General features: G+C 39.2%; 2 protein-coding genes across 2 annotated transcripts; one reads left to right on the forward strand and one right to left on the reverse strand.

The window, feature by feature from the left end:
- The first annotated feature begins 613 nt into the window (after positions 1 to 613).
- On the forward strand, positions 614 to 4,838 carry calub (calumenin b). The gene is made up of 7 exons (XM_004553280.2): positions 614 to 712; positions 1,677 to 1,919; positions 2,140 to 2,333; positions 2,444 to 2,610; positions 2,713 to 2,773; positions 2,944 to 3,143; positions 3,532 to 4,838. The coding sequence occupies exons 2-7, from the start codon at positions 1,699 to 1,701 to the stop codon at positions 3,634 to 3,636; spliced, it is 948 nt and encodes a 315-aa protein (XP_004553337.2). The 5' UTR covers positions 614 to 712; positions 1,677 to 1,698; the 3' UTR covers positions 3,637 to 4,838.
- A 1,990-nt stretch (positions 4,839 to 6,828) lies between these two features.
- On the reverse strand, positions 6,829 to 15,476 carry LOC101466451 (uncharacterized). Its single transcript, XM_004553279.2, has 16 exons — positions 15,061 to 15,476; positions 14,239 to 14,345; positions 13,918 to 14,132; positions 12,131 to 12,187; positions 11,944 to 12,036; positions 11,748 to 11,834; positions 11,548 to 11,658; positions 11,157 to 11,324; positions 10,704 to 10,794; positions 10,518 to 10,624; positions 10,214 to 10,414; positions 9,992 to 10,123; positions 9,513 to 9,591; positions 9,226 to 9,416; positions 9,107 to 9,127; positions 6,829 to 8,522 (listed from the first exon to the last, which is right to left on the reverse strand). Exons 2-16 carry the CDS (start codon positions 14,312 to 14,314, stop codon positions 7,524 to 7,526), a joined length of 2,628 nt encoding a protein of 875 aa, XP_004553336.2. The 5' UTR covers positions 14,315 to 14,345; positions 15,061 to 15,476; the 3' UTR covers positions 6,829 to 7,523.
- Between the last annotated feature and the right edge of the window lie 569 nt (positions 15,477 to 16,045).

Raw genomic sequence — 16,045 nt, forward strand, 5'->3', positions numbered from 1 at the left:
AAAATGGATAGTTGGATACTCTGATGACAATATATAGTGGTAAAAATGAGTGGTTTCATATTTTTGATTAAATAGTTGCTCTCACTGGGTTGAGGGGTTTTTTTGTTTTGTTTTTTTGTAATTGCAGGCCTTATTGCATTTTGTTCTTTTTCATTTCTTTTTGGCTACACTTAGCAAGTTTATAATTGTGGATTGTATAATTGTAGAAAATTGTTTATTTTTTAAACAAATAAAAAAGCCGAAAAAAACCGACTTCTATTTACTTGTGCTTGTTTATGTGACTGCTTCTTTTATGCGTCTGAATATGTATTAGCCAAGCTTCTCTTCATTTTTGTAGCCTCTGTCTTTGACAAATGAATTTCCCCTTGGAATCAATAAAATGTAACAACATTAATACTATACAAAAATATATAATTAATGTATTTATTTATTTAAATAATAAGCGACATGTTTAGGCAAAATGTGATGGTTTTGTAGCTTTTTTGACAGTGGCATTTATGAATGAAGTGTGTTTTGTCGCCTTTGAGGACGTGGCGGTTCTTGGCCAATCCAATCAACGATGCTCTCTTGAAGTGGACCAATGAACAAGCGACATCGCATTCGGCTTCTCGTAACCTGATTGGTTGATTTTTGTTCTAGCACAGGAAGTGCATGGGTGTGTTTCCGAGGGGCGGACGTAAGGCTACAGCGACGAACTTTGCAGAAGAAACCGGTGAGTACTCAAAATAAATTGGGTAAAATCTCTAAAAGAAATAGAGTGTATTTCTCCAATAGTGACTTAAAGTGGTCCGTTATGATGGTGCTGACTTATCCGCATTGAGCGCTTTAAATTGCAAGACTAATAGGGGGGAAAACTAGCGGTATCCTGGGTTAGCCAGTCTGCTATTAATGCCTCACCTTGGTATGGATGGTAACGGTCTTAGAAATAACGGTCACAAACTGTTGCTTCTAACTTTAATACAAAAAAGGCAAGATTTAAGTTGTCGAGATAAAAAAAAAAAAAAAGATTATATCACTTGCCACGCTAAAGCCAGTATAATGGTGAGCTTTTTTTGATCACAGGATGATAAAATGACCAAAAATTAGAATATATGGGATAGCAACCCGGCAATTCTGTAAAACCGTTATTAGGTGTGTTTTTGCCAGGTAAACTTACAAAGGTCTTTTAGATATGTGAACAGGTAGCTTAATCTCATAAGTTTGCTTTAAAGCTCAAATCTGTGGATGTTTGGAGCAAAAGATCATGCAGCATGTTTTGAAGAGAAATCTGTACTCAATTGCCAGTTTATTAAGTATACCAAGCTTTACGCCGTACAGTAAAAGACAATAAACATGCTCCATTAACATGTTTTGGTTTAATACTTTGTGTGGAGTGACTGTGTAATATGCTGGGAACTGTCGAGTAGATTATGGTAATAACAATGTGTGGAACACCAGCTTCCAGAAAGCAGCAGTAGAACAAATAAAGTATTGCATAAGCTGTGAAAGATTAGCAGTACTCGTGGTATTTGGCTGCCCTTTGAGTCATATACTGGCAACCAGCAATGAATGAATGAAATCAAAAGACAGGATTAGTACTGACTGCATGCTTTCATGCCATGATAAAGAAATGGGTTTAGGAGGATGACAATGGCTTTTTGGTGACTTTTTTTCTCCCCTCCAAACTCCTGCTCTAGACGGTGCTTGTACGTGCACAGGATGGAGCTGCGGCCACTCATCATGTGTTTTGCTCTCTGCGTGGTTTACGCCACCAGCAAACCCACAGACAAGAAGGACCGTGTGCACCACGATGAACCTCTCAGCAGCCGAGAGCACGATGATACTGAGAACTTTGACTATGACCATGAAGCCTTTCTGGGACAGGAAGAGGCTAAGACTTTTGATCAGCTCACACCAGAAGAGAGCAAGGAGAGGCTCGGGTAACAACACTGTCTTCTGCTTTTTTTTTTAAAGTCATTGGGGGATGTTTGTAATTACCTGAATACTTTGAGGAATTATGCAGATACAAATGAATCCCAAAATTGGTTGAAAAAGTAATTCTTGTGGTACATTTTGTTTTGATCATGTTTATCTGAGATGACAAAACTTTAGGGGGGGAAAAAATGAACCTTTTCTAATTTTTCTGCTCTTTCTTTCCAGCATGTTGGTTGAGCGTATAGATGAGGATAAAGATGGTTACGTGACTGTTGAGGAAATGAAGAAGTGGATCAAGCACGCACAGAAGAGGTGGATCTATGATGATGTGGATCGACAGTGGAAGAGTCATGACCTCAACGGGGATAACGTGGTGTCATGGGAGGAATACAAGAATGCCACTTATGGATACATTCTGGGTACAGAGGCAGACAGTTTTCGTTTCATACGTTAGCTTTATTTTTATAGACAAATGTACTTTGCCACTCTTGGACTCACACTGAAAAATGCTGTGTCTTCTGACTCGCAGATGATCCCGACCCTGAAGATGGCTTCAGCTACAGGCAGATGATGGCTCGTGATGAGAGGAGATTCAAAATGGCTGACCAGGACAATGACATGAAAGCTAACAAGGAGGAGTTTACAGCCTTCCTTCACCCTGAGGAGTATGACCACATGAAAGACATCGTAGTGCTGGTGAGAGACACACTCACAAAGGTGCTACATACTGAGACCAACTGGATATCTTCCTTATCCTTTCTCACTATGTACTTTTTTTTCTTCTTCTTTTTTTTTAAGGAAACTATGGAAGACATTGACAAGAATGGAGATGGCTTAATTGACCTGGATGAGTACATAGGTGAGTTCTGACAGCCTACCAGCATCATTATTAGTTTGTACCACACGATCTTTGGTGATTGGAGGAAGCAAACCAACACACATATTAAGTTTTATTATATTTTATAGGCCACGTTGCATTTCTAGCACTTGCTTCATCAGTCAATGTGTTCCTGTCTGTTTGTGGTCTAGGTGACATGTACAACCAGGAGGGAGACACCTCAGAACCTGAGTGGGTGAAGACTGAGAGGGAGCAGTTTACTGAATTCAGAGACAAAAATAAGGACGGGAAGATGGACAAGGAGGAGACCAGAGACTGGATCCTGCCCAGTGACTATGACCACGCTGAGGCTGAGGCCAAGCATCTGGTCTATGAGTCTGATGCAGACAAAGTGAGTACTGTAAAATGTCAAAATTACTTATTTCTTTCATTTTGTTCCTTGTGACTTTACTTTTATCTGCACCGTGAGTTTAGGTATAGAAAGTGAAAGTGGACTCATGCCCACACTGGTTATAACATTTTTAAGTTTTTGAATATGTAGCAAAATTGACTTGACCTAGTAAATTGTTAAATGTGATCCCAAACACTAGTCGAGACCAGACCAGTCAGCAAGATCCTGATCAGCTCATACCAGTGTTCAGAAAATACTGGTGTATCTGTAATCAAAACTCAATTGGAGGCCTTTAAAATAGCTTGAAAGGCAGACCATTGTGTTAGTTCAAACATATAGGACAAACTGAATGCCTATAGCAGATGGTTTCTTGTGTTTCTTTTGTCAGGATGGCCGTCTCACCAAAGCCGAAATTGTGGATAAGTATGACCTGTTCGTGGGCAGCCAGGCGACCGACTTCGGGGAGGCGCTGACTCGACACGATGAGTTCTAAAATCCGCCTGCCTCCAAAGACTGTGTGCTCTTCTTGTGTGCCACCTTTTAGCCGTGGAGTGTTTTTTAAACAAGATGAGCTTGCCTAATCGAACGCCACAGACAATAATTTATTTGATTTCTTGAATGTGTCCCATTGCATACACACACACTAACATTCTAAGCAACTTGCACACCATCGGCCAGTGTGAGCTCATGTTAAGCAATGCCTCAGATTGGGATATATAATGCCGGCCTTTGCTCTGCTTCCATACACTACCTTTTTTTTTTGCCCATGTCAGGTAAAGGACAAATCAGATATTATTTTCTTTGAGAAGACAGTTTCTTTGCATAGCCTTGATTTGTTGCAAAATGCTTCATGGAACAGAGTTTTAGTTTGTAGCCTACAGAGCAGCTTGTCACAGCATGTCATTCTGTAGTGCATTAGACTGAAGCAAAAAGCAGAATTTGTACCATTGCTCTGTAATTGGGCTCAAACTAAACTTTACTTGTACTTTGTTTTTCATTTCTTCATATTATTGTGATGCTGGAGTAACAGCTGTTTGTAACAAGGAGGTATATGTTGAATTCCAGTGGCAATGGAGACCATTTGGTCGAGTGCAATACAGTATCATCAGTTGGACCAGGCTTTGTTTGCTAAGCTGGGCCTAAACCTTCCACGTTAACAAAATCTGCACATCCCAACCGACGTGCTTTGTGTTAGCTGAAGGAATACAGATGAATTTAGGGACTGATGGATGCTTCGTCCTCAATGCTGCCTCCTTTCTTCTATCTCATCACCTCATTAGTGTGAGTGCGTGTGCGTGCATGTGAATCCGTGTGTACATATTTACTTGTATTCTTGATGACTTGTTTTTTTTGCTTTTTATTGTTACAGTTTTGTTTGATTCAGCTGAACTAATTTGTGTGCCAACCAAAATCTTTGTCCTGTTTTGTAAGCAATTTAGTTTAGAAAAAAATGACGTTTCAACATTTCTTTCCCAGATATGTTTGTCATGTTTGTACTATCACTACTAGCATTTATAACCACTGTTAATAATTTTTATGGTATTATATATGACTTTTTTTTACAAGCTCACTGCAGCAACAGCCTTTCACTAGTGACTTTACTGTAAATGAGTTGTTCAGCAAAGTGAGCACTCTAACAATCAGGTCCAGTTTTTGTGATTGAGAACAAAGTCTCAATAAAAAATTAAAAAAGGAGTGTTTTGGTTTCTTTATTCTTTTGTGTTGGTTAAGCTGTCAGAAGCTTTCTGCTGTATAACAGCTATTCTCTGGAAAGCTAAACATACCAATTTCTCAGTTACTGTCTTCTACAAACTTCACATTCCTAATAAATAATCTTATAAAACATTTCATCATATTAAGTGGAAGCTGAAAAATATCAGTGCTCGTATTAACAGTGAAGGAAAAACACAGTTCAGAATGTTGACCTGCTTGTTGTCTTCCTTCCACCTTCTTTTTCAGACATTCATTTTCCCTTTCACTATAATACCAATGTTGGTGTTTTTATATACAAAAGTGTCAGAACTGAGCTGAATGCACACAGTATTTAATGAATGCGGCGAAGTCACAAACTATTCAGAATAGGGCGTGATGAATATTAACAATTTATTCAGAAGCTCTTTTCTTTTGAGGTCTTTGTGATCTTTAGATTCACATTCACTTACCTGATGCTATTCATTAGGAGCCTTAACCTTTAAGTTTTTACAGAAAAATGTTTTTTTTTTTTATTCTGCTTTGATGTACAAAAATGTGAGAAGAACAGGATTCATCTGCAGAATATTCAAGACTGAGTGCTGCCTGCTACACTGACAAACTTATTAAAGGAAGAATCAGTAGTATGCACAACCTTTCACCTTTTGTATCTTTAGATTTCTAGTGTCTATAACCATCTGTCAGTGGCCTTTAACAACGAAAACTGAAACCGTATCTTTAGACACGCTATGCTGAAAGTTAAACTATGGCCAATTCTGACCTGCCTTTATTTCTGAAGTAGCCCAATAGCATGAGGCTGCCACCAGCGTTTTTCACTGTAGAGATTGCATCAACCAGTTTATGAGTGTTTGCCTGATGCTGTGCTTGCAGTTCTTTCTAATGAGTTCAGTTTTGTCCTGTCAAATCAGAAAAAGCAAGTAAGTCCTTAAAATACTGTTTGGAAAATTCAAAGCTTGCTTCCTGTGCTCGAGTAGCTTCTGTAATTAAATTAAAAGAGCATTCAGTATAGCTAACTGTAGGAACAGTCCCTGTGGTTGTAGAATTTTTTTTCTTTCTTTTCCCCCCCCCACATCACAGTTTATGAAGCCATTTTCCTACCAGGAAATAGTTTCTCCGGTTCTGTAGCTTGATAAAGATCTACAGAAGTTCCTTGGCTTTTTTCCCACTGACATGCAGTGTATGTTGACATAGATCTGAAAAGGTCCATCAGAATGGAGCCTTTAAGAGTAGATGAACAGATTGGGTACTAATGGCGCTGAGTGTTTGAAATACTGAGAGATTAAAACTTCAGATGTGTCCATGCCTGTTGTAACATGTGCTCCCCTGTTCTCTTTGATTTCAAACTGATGTTCCGTGATGAATGTACACATATTTTATACTAATTTTATGCTGTAAGTAAGTACATTCATAAGTGTAAATCTCTTCTCATCAAAATTCATAACGGTGTGGAACCTTAGATGCACAGGTAAGTGGCTTTTCAAATGTGGCTGTGCTTTGCACTGTGACTTTAAATGTAGATTTTGTACTTGTGTCATGTGATGGCAGCTGCTGGGGTTTTAACAGCTGCAAAAAGACGTCACTGACTGGAATGTGACCAGAAAATCAGACATTTGCTGTGATTATCCCTTTGAACATTCTGATTACTGATAAACGATCATTATCAAGTATGTGTTGTGCTCTTTGTTACAACATGTACATAAACTGGAGCTGCATTTATCCCTGTGGATTTAAATGTTAGCCTTACATAGTCCTCTGATATTACAGCAAGTGTTTTGCTTGTGACTAGTACACCCACAGCAACACCACCGACCCCCCATATTCAGTCTGGATGGAATTTTAGCAGCACTTTTCACTGAGATTTGTGTATATTTATCTTTTTGAAGTATATTTCACATATTTCATCATATTCAGGATAAACTCGTATATTTGGTTAGTGTGAAATGTTTGGACAACAAAATCTCAATTTATGCTTACATTTGTTTTAAAACAGTGTGTTATTTATTTGTATTGCATTTTCATGGTATCCTTATTATCTTATTTAGACTATGACTACTGTATGTGTTATGAATGGATCAGCATGGTGTATTTCATGCTACATGTTACACGTTACATGTTGTTTTACATATAGACTAATAAGCTACAACTTTCAAACCATGTGTCAAAATATCATGGAGGTTCCTCTTGTGTTACTGAAACATTATTCAGAAAAATTGACTCCAGGTCTTCAGTACGTCACGGATGTTCAGTAAGATTAGTATGTGAAGAGTCCAAGTCATTAACTTAGCCTCTTTGTCATGTTTGTGGGAGCCTCTGTGAGCATCATTCTGCTTAAGGAGGCCATGCTGCCGGGGAGTGCCATCTCACTGGATAGGTTTCCTTAATCTGCAGCTATGCAACTATTTGGGTGAGTGGCACCATCAAAGCAACAGGACTCAAGATTTCCAAGGAGAACATTGCACTTTGGTTTTAATGTTGTAGCTTATTAGTGCAAACACATGCAGGCCTTTTTTTGATGTGGCCCTTCAAGTGCACTGTGTATACACCCAGTCTTCATTTATGCCTTCAGAACAGCAGAGCCAGCCTTTAGTGCTTCTTTGTTTCTCCATGATTTCTCCATCTTCGTCTTACCTGCGCCATCTTCTGTCACCCGCCTGCGATATCATAGTGACATCACTTACTAAATGTGATAAAAATGGGATTACAACGAGCCATCACTCTCAGCAGCTCTTCTTCGTCTGACTCCAACTCACCCTCACTGTTCTTGTCTGCATCTTCATCTCCCAGAAAACCATCATCATCCTCCCCCACCCTGCGGTCATCTTGGGTGTTTACCGAGTTTGTCGATGCCCTTTTTTCCTCAGGATGACTGCTACTGTCTGCTGTCCCGTCGAGACGCTCTGATTCTATTTCATCCAGTGACGTAGAGGGTTGGTACACCTCTGTGCTCAGAGCTACCACCGTTCGCTCTGGTGTTTCTGGTGGCGTCTCAGTGGGAGAGGTATCTATATGTACCAATGTGGCCTTTAAAGGGACATCCTCTGGGGTGGGTGGGGGTGTGCTTGTCTGCCTGGGGATGGATGTGGACAATAAAGGCGAATATGAGGGCGTCTTCACGTGAGATTTACGAAAGGGTTTGTCAATTTCTGCTGAAGCGATTCGGGTACGACTGAATGGAATACTGGATTGAGAGGAGGGGCTAGTTGTTGGGTCAACAAGATCATCATTGGAGCCTGTTTGCATATCCGGGCATGTTACAGGTGGAGTTGTATCAGCGTCATCGGTTTCAGGGCTTGGGCTGATGTTAGATTGTTCCTCAATAGACTCCGGGTTTGATTCTGGTGGGATACCAGGGGTTTCGTTGGGTGGAGCAGCACCCAGAGTTTTATCTGTTGGGCTCACATTTGCAGGGGCTGTAAAAGTGGGCGAAATGCAAGATATGTTGGTTGGTGTAGAAACATTATTGTCAAAGGTTACAGTTTCAGTGGGGATGGAGCTGGTGTCAGGTACAGCTGTATCTGTGGGTGGGGTTGGTTCTTGACAGGGGGTACATCCTTGTTGGATGTAGATTCCTGGGTTTTCAGTAAAGCTGAAGGAAGGATTGTAAGTTCCATATTCTTCACTGCTGTAGGGTACTTCCTCCGTTTGTGGCATAGTATTATGATGACTCATCTGAGGAGTGATTACATTCATCAGATCAACACACAGAGGAATAAAGCTACTTTTTGCACAGAGATACAAAGACGGTGCAAGCAAATCATCCTGAGCAAGATTATTTGAATATGCAGATTGCCCTCGAGTCTCACAGACTTATAAAGTACTCTGAATATTCAAATACTGTATAAACTTTAACATTAGAAACAGTAGATTCGACAAGCAGGGTCCATGTGACATTTCTTGAGCACACCTTTTGTGCGTGTTATTCTGTAATAGGAAGTTTGAGTTAAATCTGCAGATGAAGGCCATGAGATGGGTTTGGAAATTTTGGAACTAGTGAGGAAGTTGTATCTTGTATTTACATGAATTTTATTATTCATTCAGTTTTGTAAAACCTGATCATTTACTTTTAGCAGAATTAGAAGAGTTCAGATGTAAAACTGTAATTAAATCCCTTAGTTGGTTTTGGATAGAAGATAAATATGCTATAAAGGTAACATTAAAAGGACAAGCAGTTTTTACTACAGGAAAAAAATATGGTGAGGATACAGATAACTCTAAAACAAAACAAACAAACAAACAAACAAGAGACCACTCACCAGCTGGAACCATCGTAAGCTCTGTGGGAGTAAATGGCAGAATATTTTGGATCACATTCAGACAAATAAAAAATGTTAATTTTAATTTTAGTAAATATTTTAGTCATAAATTATCTTACGACATTGGGATGTTTGCCTTGTGCTACACAGCCTCTCTCCAATGGGCCTCTCTTTCCCTTCTGTTTCTTCTTCAGCCACATCAGTATAGACAGGACACATCCAAGTGCAGTCATAAACACCATGCTCAGAAACAACGCTTTACCCACTGTGCAGCCGATCACGTGATCACCTCGCAGTGGACCATAGGGGACTGGGGCAAACAAAGTAAAACATGAAGAGGCTGTTTTAGTCTGCAGGATTATTAGCAATCAGCAGTGTATACAAGTGTGCAGATGGGTCACCTTACTTGGTTGCCCTTCAGGTAACACCTCCACAACTACGGTAGCAAACGTGGCATCACCTGATTCCTGATCTACAGCCATAACCTGCAAAGTATTTTAATGGCATCATTATCTTATTTACATGCATCTTTTATGAGACTTTCGTGGAAGACAGAGGGCAAGTGGAGCACAGAAAACATGATTCACATAGACCTAATATAAACTCGCCTATGTTATTAGTAACTACAGGGAGACACTGGTTGTAATATTTTAGCCAATCGATTTTACATTGTTACATATTGGTTACATTTCCCCCCACCAGTTCTTACTGTGTTTCTACAATTTTAGTATAGAAAGACAATGTTATTGAATATATATGAACTATTTTATACTACTTTATTTAAATTCTCTGTAATGTATGATTCAATTCAAACGGTTGTTTAAAAAGTGCTAAATGTAAGTAACACAACATAAGGTTTGTAGCCTGTACAGTTTCGAGGCTCACCTCCAGAACATATTCCTGTTCTGGTTTGAGTTCGCTGGTCTTGGCTATCAGGAGACCCTCCTGTGTGACTTGATAGATGTCTGTGTGATTGGATGTGGGATTGAACGTGAAGTAGATCATTGGATTGAAACCCTGTGAGTTTGTGGAGAAAAAAGGTGACGCATTACAGACTGCACTGACCATCGGCAGCATGGTTGTATCTGTGCATGTCACAGTGCATACTTGGTTAAAATCTTGGTCGTGTACATGTAGCACTAGTGCTTTGCTACCGTAAGTATCGACCAGAGAGGCTGGACTTTTTCCTGCTACTACAAAGCCACGATATTCAGGCTTGTCAAACTCTGGAGAAAACTGGTTCGCTGCCAGAACTCGGACCAACACTGTAGCAACAGAATACTTCCTGGGGTCGTTATCCTGATATGCCTGGGTGAATGACATAGAGACAAAAAGCCACAGTAATGAGATTGGTACTGAAGAAGACGTCATACATTTTAAACCTGCCACTTACAGTGTGTTTGAGCCTTACCATGACCTGAAGACACAGCAGTGGAGTTATGAGCCTGTCTCTCACCCCTCGAGTGAGCCTCGTCTCACCTGTCAGCCTGTCCATCGTGAAATGTTCATCATCATCTCCTGCAACCCAGAAAAACCCAGTTATAGATACAAACACAGAACATTTTTAAATACTGATTTGTGTTGCTGGTTATCTTACCTGACAGGATGGTGTAACTCAGTGAAGAGTTGAGTCCTCTGTCTCCATCCACTGCATGAATGGGACCAGGAGAAAAGTCCAACAAAATGTCCTGCAATATTATACATATTTGTTCAAATCAGCTCTAATAAAGTAGTAACCAAGCCACTGGATCTGAGTCTTGTTTGAACTGTGACAGGGAATTACAAAAATGCCAGATAACATAAAATTTTTTGATAGAATCTAAATAAAAAAATAAAGGAAATTCATCATTTTTTAAATTTAATATCCTTTATTTTGTTTTTTAAGAAAATAAAGCTCAGAGCATTATCTTGGGTGTTTTGATCTGCTAAAACTAACATTTTGGACTTCGTCAGCTTTAAGTTTACCAAACTCTGAGCGACTGATAGCCACGCACTGTGTTGCTCTGATGACATGTGTGTGCCATCTGTGAGGGAGGGTTTAGCACCTGACCTCTTCCCCCTCAGTGACGTTGACCGTGTACACAGGGCTGGTGCAGATTTGATTAGTCTCCTGGAAAAGCCACGTGCAGGGCAGGAACTGTGGGTATTGGTCATCTCCATCTTGGACAGTGATGGTGGTACTGGTGCTGATATTGTAGTGCTCAGCAGTGTTCATTTCCTGAAATAAAGACAAGTCAAATATATTACACTGGTCATGAAGCATGAAATACAGTGAAGCTTTTCTTACAGTCTTACAATCAGGAGAACCAGTGAATCAAATCTTGATTGTATTTTTATTTTATTTTTTGGGATAAAAAACAATCTAGCAACATATGTATATATTTGCACAATTACTCACGTGATTAGAATCAAAGAAATATAAATTAAATAAATGTACATACTGAGGCATAGATGGTGACAGTAAGCACAGTTTTGGTCTCATAGTCTAGAGGCTTGGCCAGCACCACCTCTCCACTGTTTGGTAGATCAATTTTGAAATATTCAGCATCAGGCTGTGGAATACACACAAATACATAAACAATGATAAATTGTTTGTTTATGTTTCCAATTTTTATTTAAAAGGTAGAAAAATACAACTTACGGATGCCTGGTCAATTGAGTAAATGATGTTGTCATTATCGGCATCTGTGGCCTGGACAGTAAATACCACAGTATTCACTGCAGTCAGCTTGAAAACACAGACAGACAGAGAAGCACTTGAGGCAGCAGGAGTGGAATTTTTATTGTAATATACACATGCAGAGATTTGCGTGCGGGTATTTTTGAAAGCCCTATACCTCACTGATAATAAGAGTCTGGACTGTGTTTTCTGGAAACACAGGTGAATTATCATTCTCATTAAGAATCTTCACCAGGACGCTGTAAACACTCTAAAATAACAGCAAAAAGACACACATATATTCAGCTTTGAATCTGGAATGATACAAAGAGGAATTATGAGTAAAATGATGGAAGACAGTGTACCAGAAGGATGCCGTCCTCATGACATGTCAATTCAGCTATTAGGATGGGTCCCAGTGCCTAAAAGATGTAAAACAAGAGGCGACAGGCAGAGCTTTTCATTCAGTGATATGATAACATTGTTAAACATAGCTGTCAAAACCACACATTTCAAATGGAGTCCCTTTCCAAATCAGAAACTTTGTAACCAGAGTCCATCAAAGACACTTATAGAGAAGCTAAGCAGGGTTGGGCCTGGTTAGTACTTCTGTTGATGTTCAGGGTTATTTTTCAAATCTTAATTTAGGCCATTTCTCTTTATTCAGTAAACAGGACATAAGAGTCATGTGAGCACTCAATACCTGTCTAATAACATGAAACATTAATTTGTATAAAGGGATTTTAAATCAATTTAAAAGAATAGACTTGTTGTAATCATAGTTTTTAAGCTGATTTGTGTTGAGTTTTTGAGTTGATTATTAAATATGTAAAGAGTCTTTCCATTCTATAATGATTTATATAATATATAACTTAGATTTGGCCTGCATTTGGATAACTTAATGCTATAAAGTATGAAATTATAACATTTCTTTCACTGCAGCAATTGCATATTTAAAATAAACACATAGATATGTGGAGATTTATGCATTGACTACTTTGTTAGGTGCTGCCTGTAAATACAAACTAATCAGCCAATCACATCAGAATGGGGAAGAAAGGTGATTTAATTGATTTTGAACACAGCATGGTTGTCTGTGCCAGATGGGCTGGTCTGGCGTCAACAATAAAAAAGAAGAAAATAAAATCCCTTATTAATGCCAGAGGTCACAGGAGAATGGGCAGACCATGCTGGATTTTGAAGCAGATGGTACAGCAGCAGACTACACCTATATCTGTCAGCTGAGACTACAGTTTGCACAGTTTTAACAAATTGGACAACAGAAAATTGGAAAAACGTTGCCTGATCTGATGATTATCAATTTCTGCTGTGACATTCAGAATTTGATATAAAACAACATGAAACCATGGATCCAGTAATTTATGCTAGTGATGGTGATGTGATGGTGTGGGGGGTATTTTCTTGGCACAATATGGTCTCCTCGGTTTCAACAGATCATTGTTTAAATATCACAGTCTACCTGAGTATTGTTGCTGACCAACTCCATCCCTTTATGACCACAGCAGACCCATTTTTTGTTGGCTGATTCCAGCGGGATAATGCACCATGTCACAAAGCTAAAATCATGTAGTTTTTTGAATATGAAAGTGCATTCACTGCACTCAAATGGCCTCCACAGCTAACAGATCTCTATCCAACAGAGAACATTTGGGATTTAGTGTGACAGGAGATTCATATCATAGATAGATTCATATCATATCATAGATGTACAACAATCAACAAATCTGCAGCAACTGTGTGATGCTATCATGTCATTTGTTCACAGATCAACCCATTTCTTTCTGTTTATTAAGTTCAGGATTGTTGGGGTTATATGTATTATAAATATTATAGCTTCTTCCTTCTGAAGTTGTTTATCTCATTTTTTTTTTGTTTTAAATGAGTGATCAGCACATTGAAAGACTTTCTTGGTGTGAGAGAGAGATAATCTAGCTGACCCATTAACAGTTGCCATGATGTAAGAGGATGACAGTAAGAGAGGTTGGGTTTGGGCCAAGAAGGAGATAGTGAGGTTCAACATGTGTTTGTTCCAAATACAGTTTCCTTAGTGTGGCTCAAGGCCACTACAAAAAGTATATTACACATCTAAATATTTCTGCCTTGTAGACAGCTCAGTTATCAGTGCCATTACCTCTCTGTCAAGCACCCGGTCAGCTGATGTGTTGAGCCGGATGTTGCTTCCATCCAAGAAAAACCAATGTGCATCCTTTCCAATTAGGCTCCACTGCACTCCCTCCATTGTGGTGTCAGCCATTAACTCAGCAACAATCTCTCCCCAAACTGTGTTTTCTTTGATTGCTGCAGATACATTCTGGCCGTCCAAACATCCACCCCAGCCTGACATTCCTGTGCCAAACACAAACACACACTTGAACACATAGACGGGGGGTTAAAGCTTCATTAAGTGTGACCTATAACTTAAGCTTTTGGCTTGACTGTGAGGTGGTTGCACCTGTGACTGTGCGAAGATACAAGAGAACCAGCAGCAAGCAGACTGGAGCCCTGGCAGTTGGTCCAGTGAGGGCCATTCCTGGGTTAGGACTCAGGAGCCAGTTCTGCCTGAGTCAAGGCAGAGAAAGAGCAAAAAACAAGTAACTAAACATAGTCATTGTTATTAGTGTGTCACATTCAGTTATTCTCTTTAGGTTAAGAGTGTGACATGATACCCAAACACAAATACACTCAACTCTGCCTTATAAATCCAGTTTAATAAATTTAAATTGGGTTTCAGTTGGGGTTTCTTCAATCAGAAAGAGCAGACTAGTAATAGTAATAGTAATAGTTAGCTACATGTTTCTCTAACATGCTTTCCTTACTTTTATTCCCAGTTCATCTGCAGACATGTAATCTTAACTCTACTCTGTCAGTGCTGGTAATACTCACATGCCTCCTGTATCAGGGATTTCTAAAGATTTTTTTTACTATTCATCAGTGTTCTCATTACATTGTCTTATATCAGAAATACTAACAACTCCCAAATTTTTTTTTAATCAGACTTAAGGAATCGCTGGATTTAAAAAAATTTTTTTTTTAGAAGCATCTCTACCTTGACCTTGTTTACTATACCACCAAATAGTTTAACTGTGGGTCTGCGATGCTCTTGAGTAACTGTTTGGATCTGTGAGCACATCCCACTGAAATAACAACTTTACCATTTATATGAAGTAAAATAAACACACAGAAGCCTGCCTTTACACACTCATCTGAACAGTTTGTTTTATAGATCAAGATTGATCTGCCATCCACACTGTTTGATAAACTTCGGCTGACTGACCTGTTGTTGTCAAATCCGCTGAAGCTAGTTGGTCAGTCTGCATATCCTCCTGACTTCTGATGGACGTGGCATGTCTGAGTCTCAAAACCCCAAAAATCCACCAAACATGGTTAAGAAAGATAGAGTGACGCTTTCAAAAATAAAAATAAGTGACAGCAACAGGTAAAACACACACATACACACACATTGACACCACCCTCCCCACATACATTAAAAAGCAGACAGCAGCTTATGTGTGTCCGGGGATAAATGCCAGCTCAGAGGCTAAAGGCTGAGGGCGTGGCTTACCTGGCCAAAGAGGAAAACGCCAAAGAGATTAGAGATGACAGGAACCTGACAATGAGGTCAGAGACTGGGGTACCAAGTGAATTCAAGAGATTTGTATGATACTCTGAGACTCTTCACCTTTATAGACATTGTGTCTGGCAAACTCAGCTGTCAGTATTACAGCGCATAACAAGAACATCATTTTGTTTAGTACATTAGGTCTAGGATGGTCATACATAGATTTAAATTTCAGGCTGTGAGATAGTTAAGAAATTTTTAAATGATTCTAAACATTTTCTTTGGCAATACAGCTCGTCCCTGCTGGATTTGTTCAATTAGCAATTAATGTGTGACAACTAATAGACCCTGACAAGGGATTAGCTGTTCATCTTCTGGAGATTAACCCACATGTCTTTACACACTTATCTCAGCACACCCATGCAAAAACAAACAAACAGAAAAACAGAACCTCCCAAAACAATAAAATTAAGGAGTGTGTACACATACCTTTTGGGATCTGGACTGGGACAAAAAATCAGCCCGGGCATTTTGACTAGTGACTGGCCCACCATGGTATTTTAGGAAAAGCCATAAAGCCTTTATAATAAACTTAAACCTACACCATCCTCCCTATTCTGGTATTCTAAACAGTACTTAGAAAAAACATATAACAACATAATAATAATTACATATACCTATCTAATAGGGGTGCAACGAT

Source organism: Maylandia zebra, linkage group LG7 (assembly GCF_041146795.1).
Source record: "Maylandia zebra isolate NMK-2024a linkage group LG7, Mzebra_GT3a, whole genome shotgun sequence".
Taxonomy (NCBI): Eukaryota; Metazoa; Chordata; class Actinopteri; order Cichliformes; family Cichlidae; genus Maylandia; species Maylandia zebra.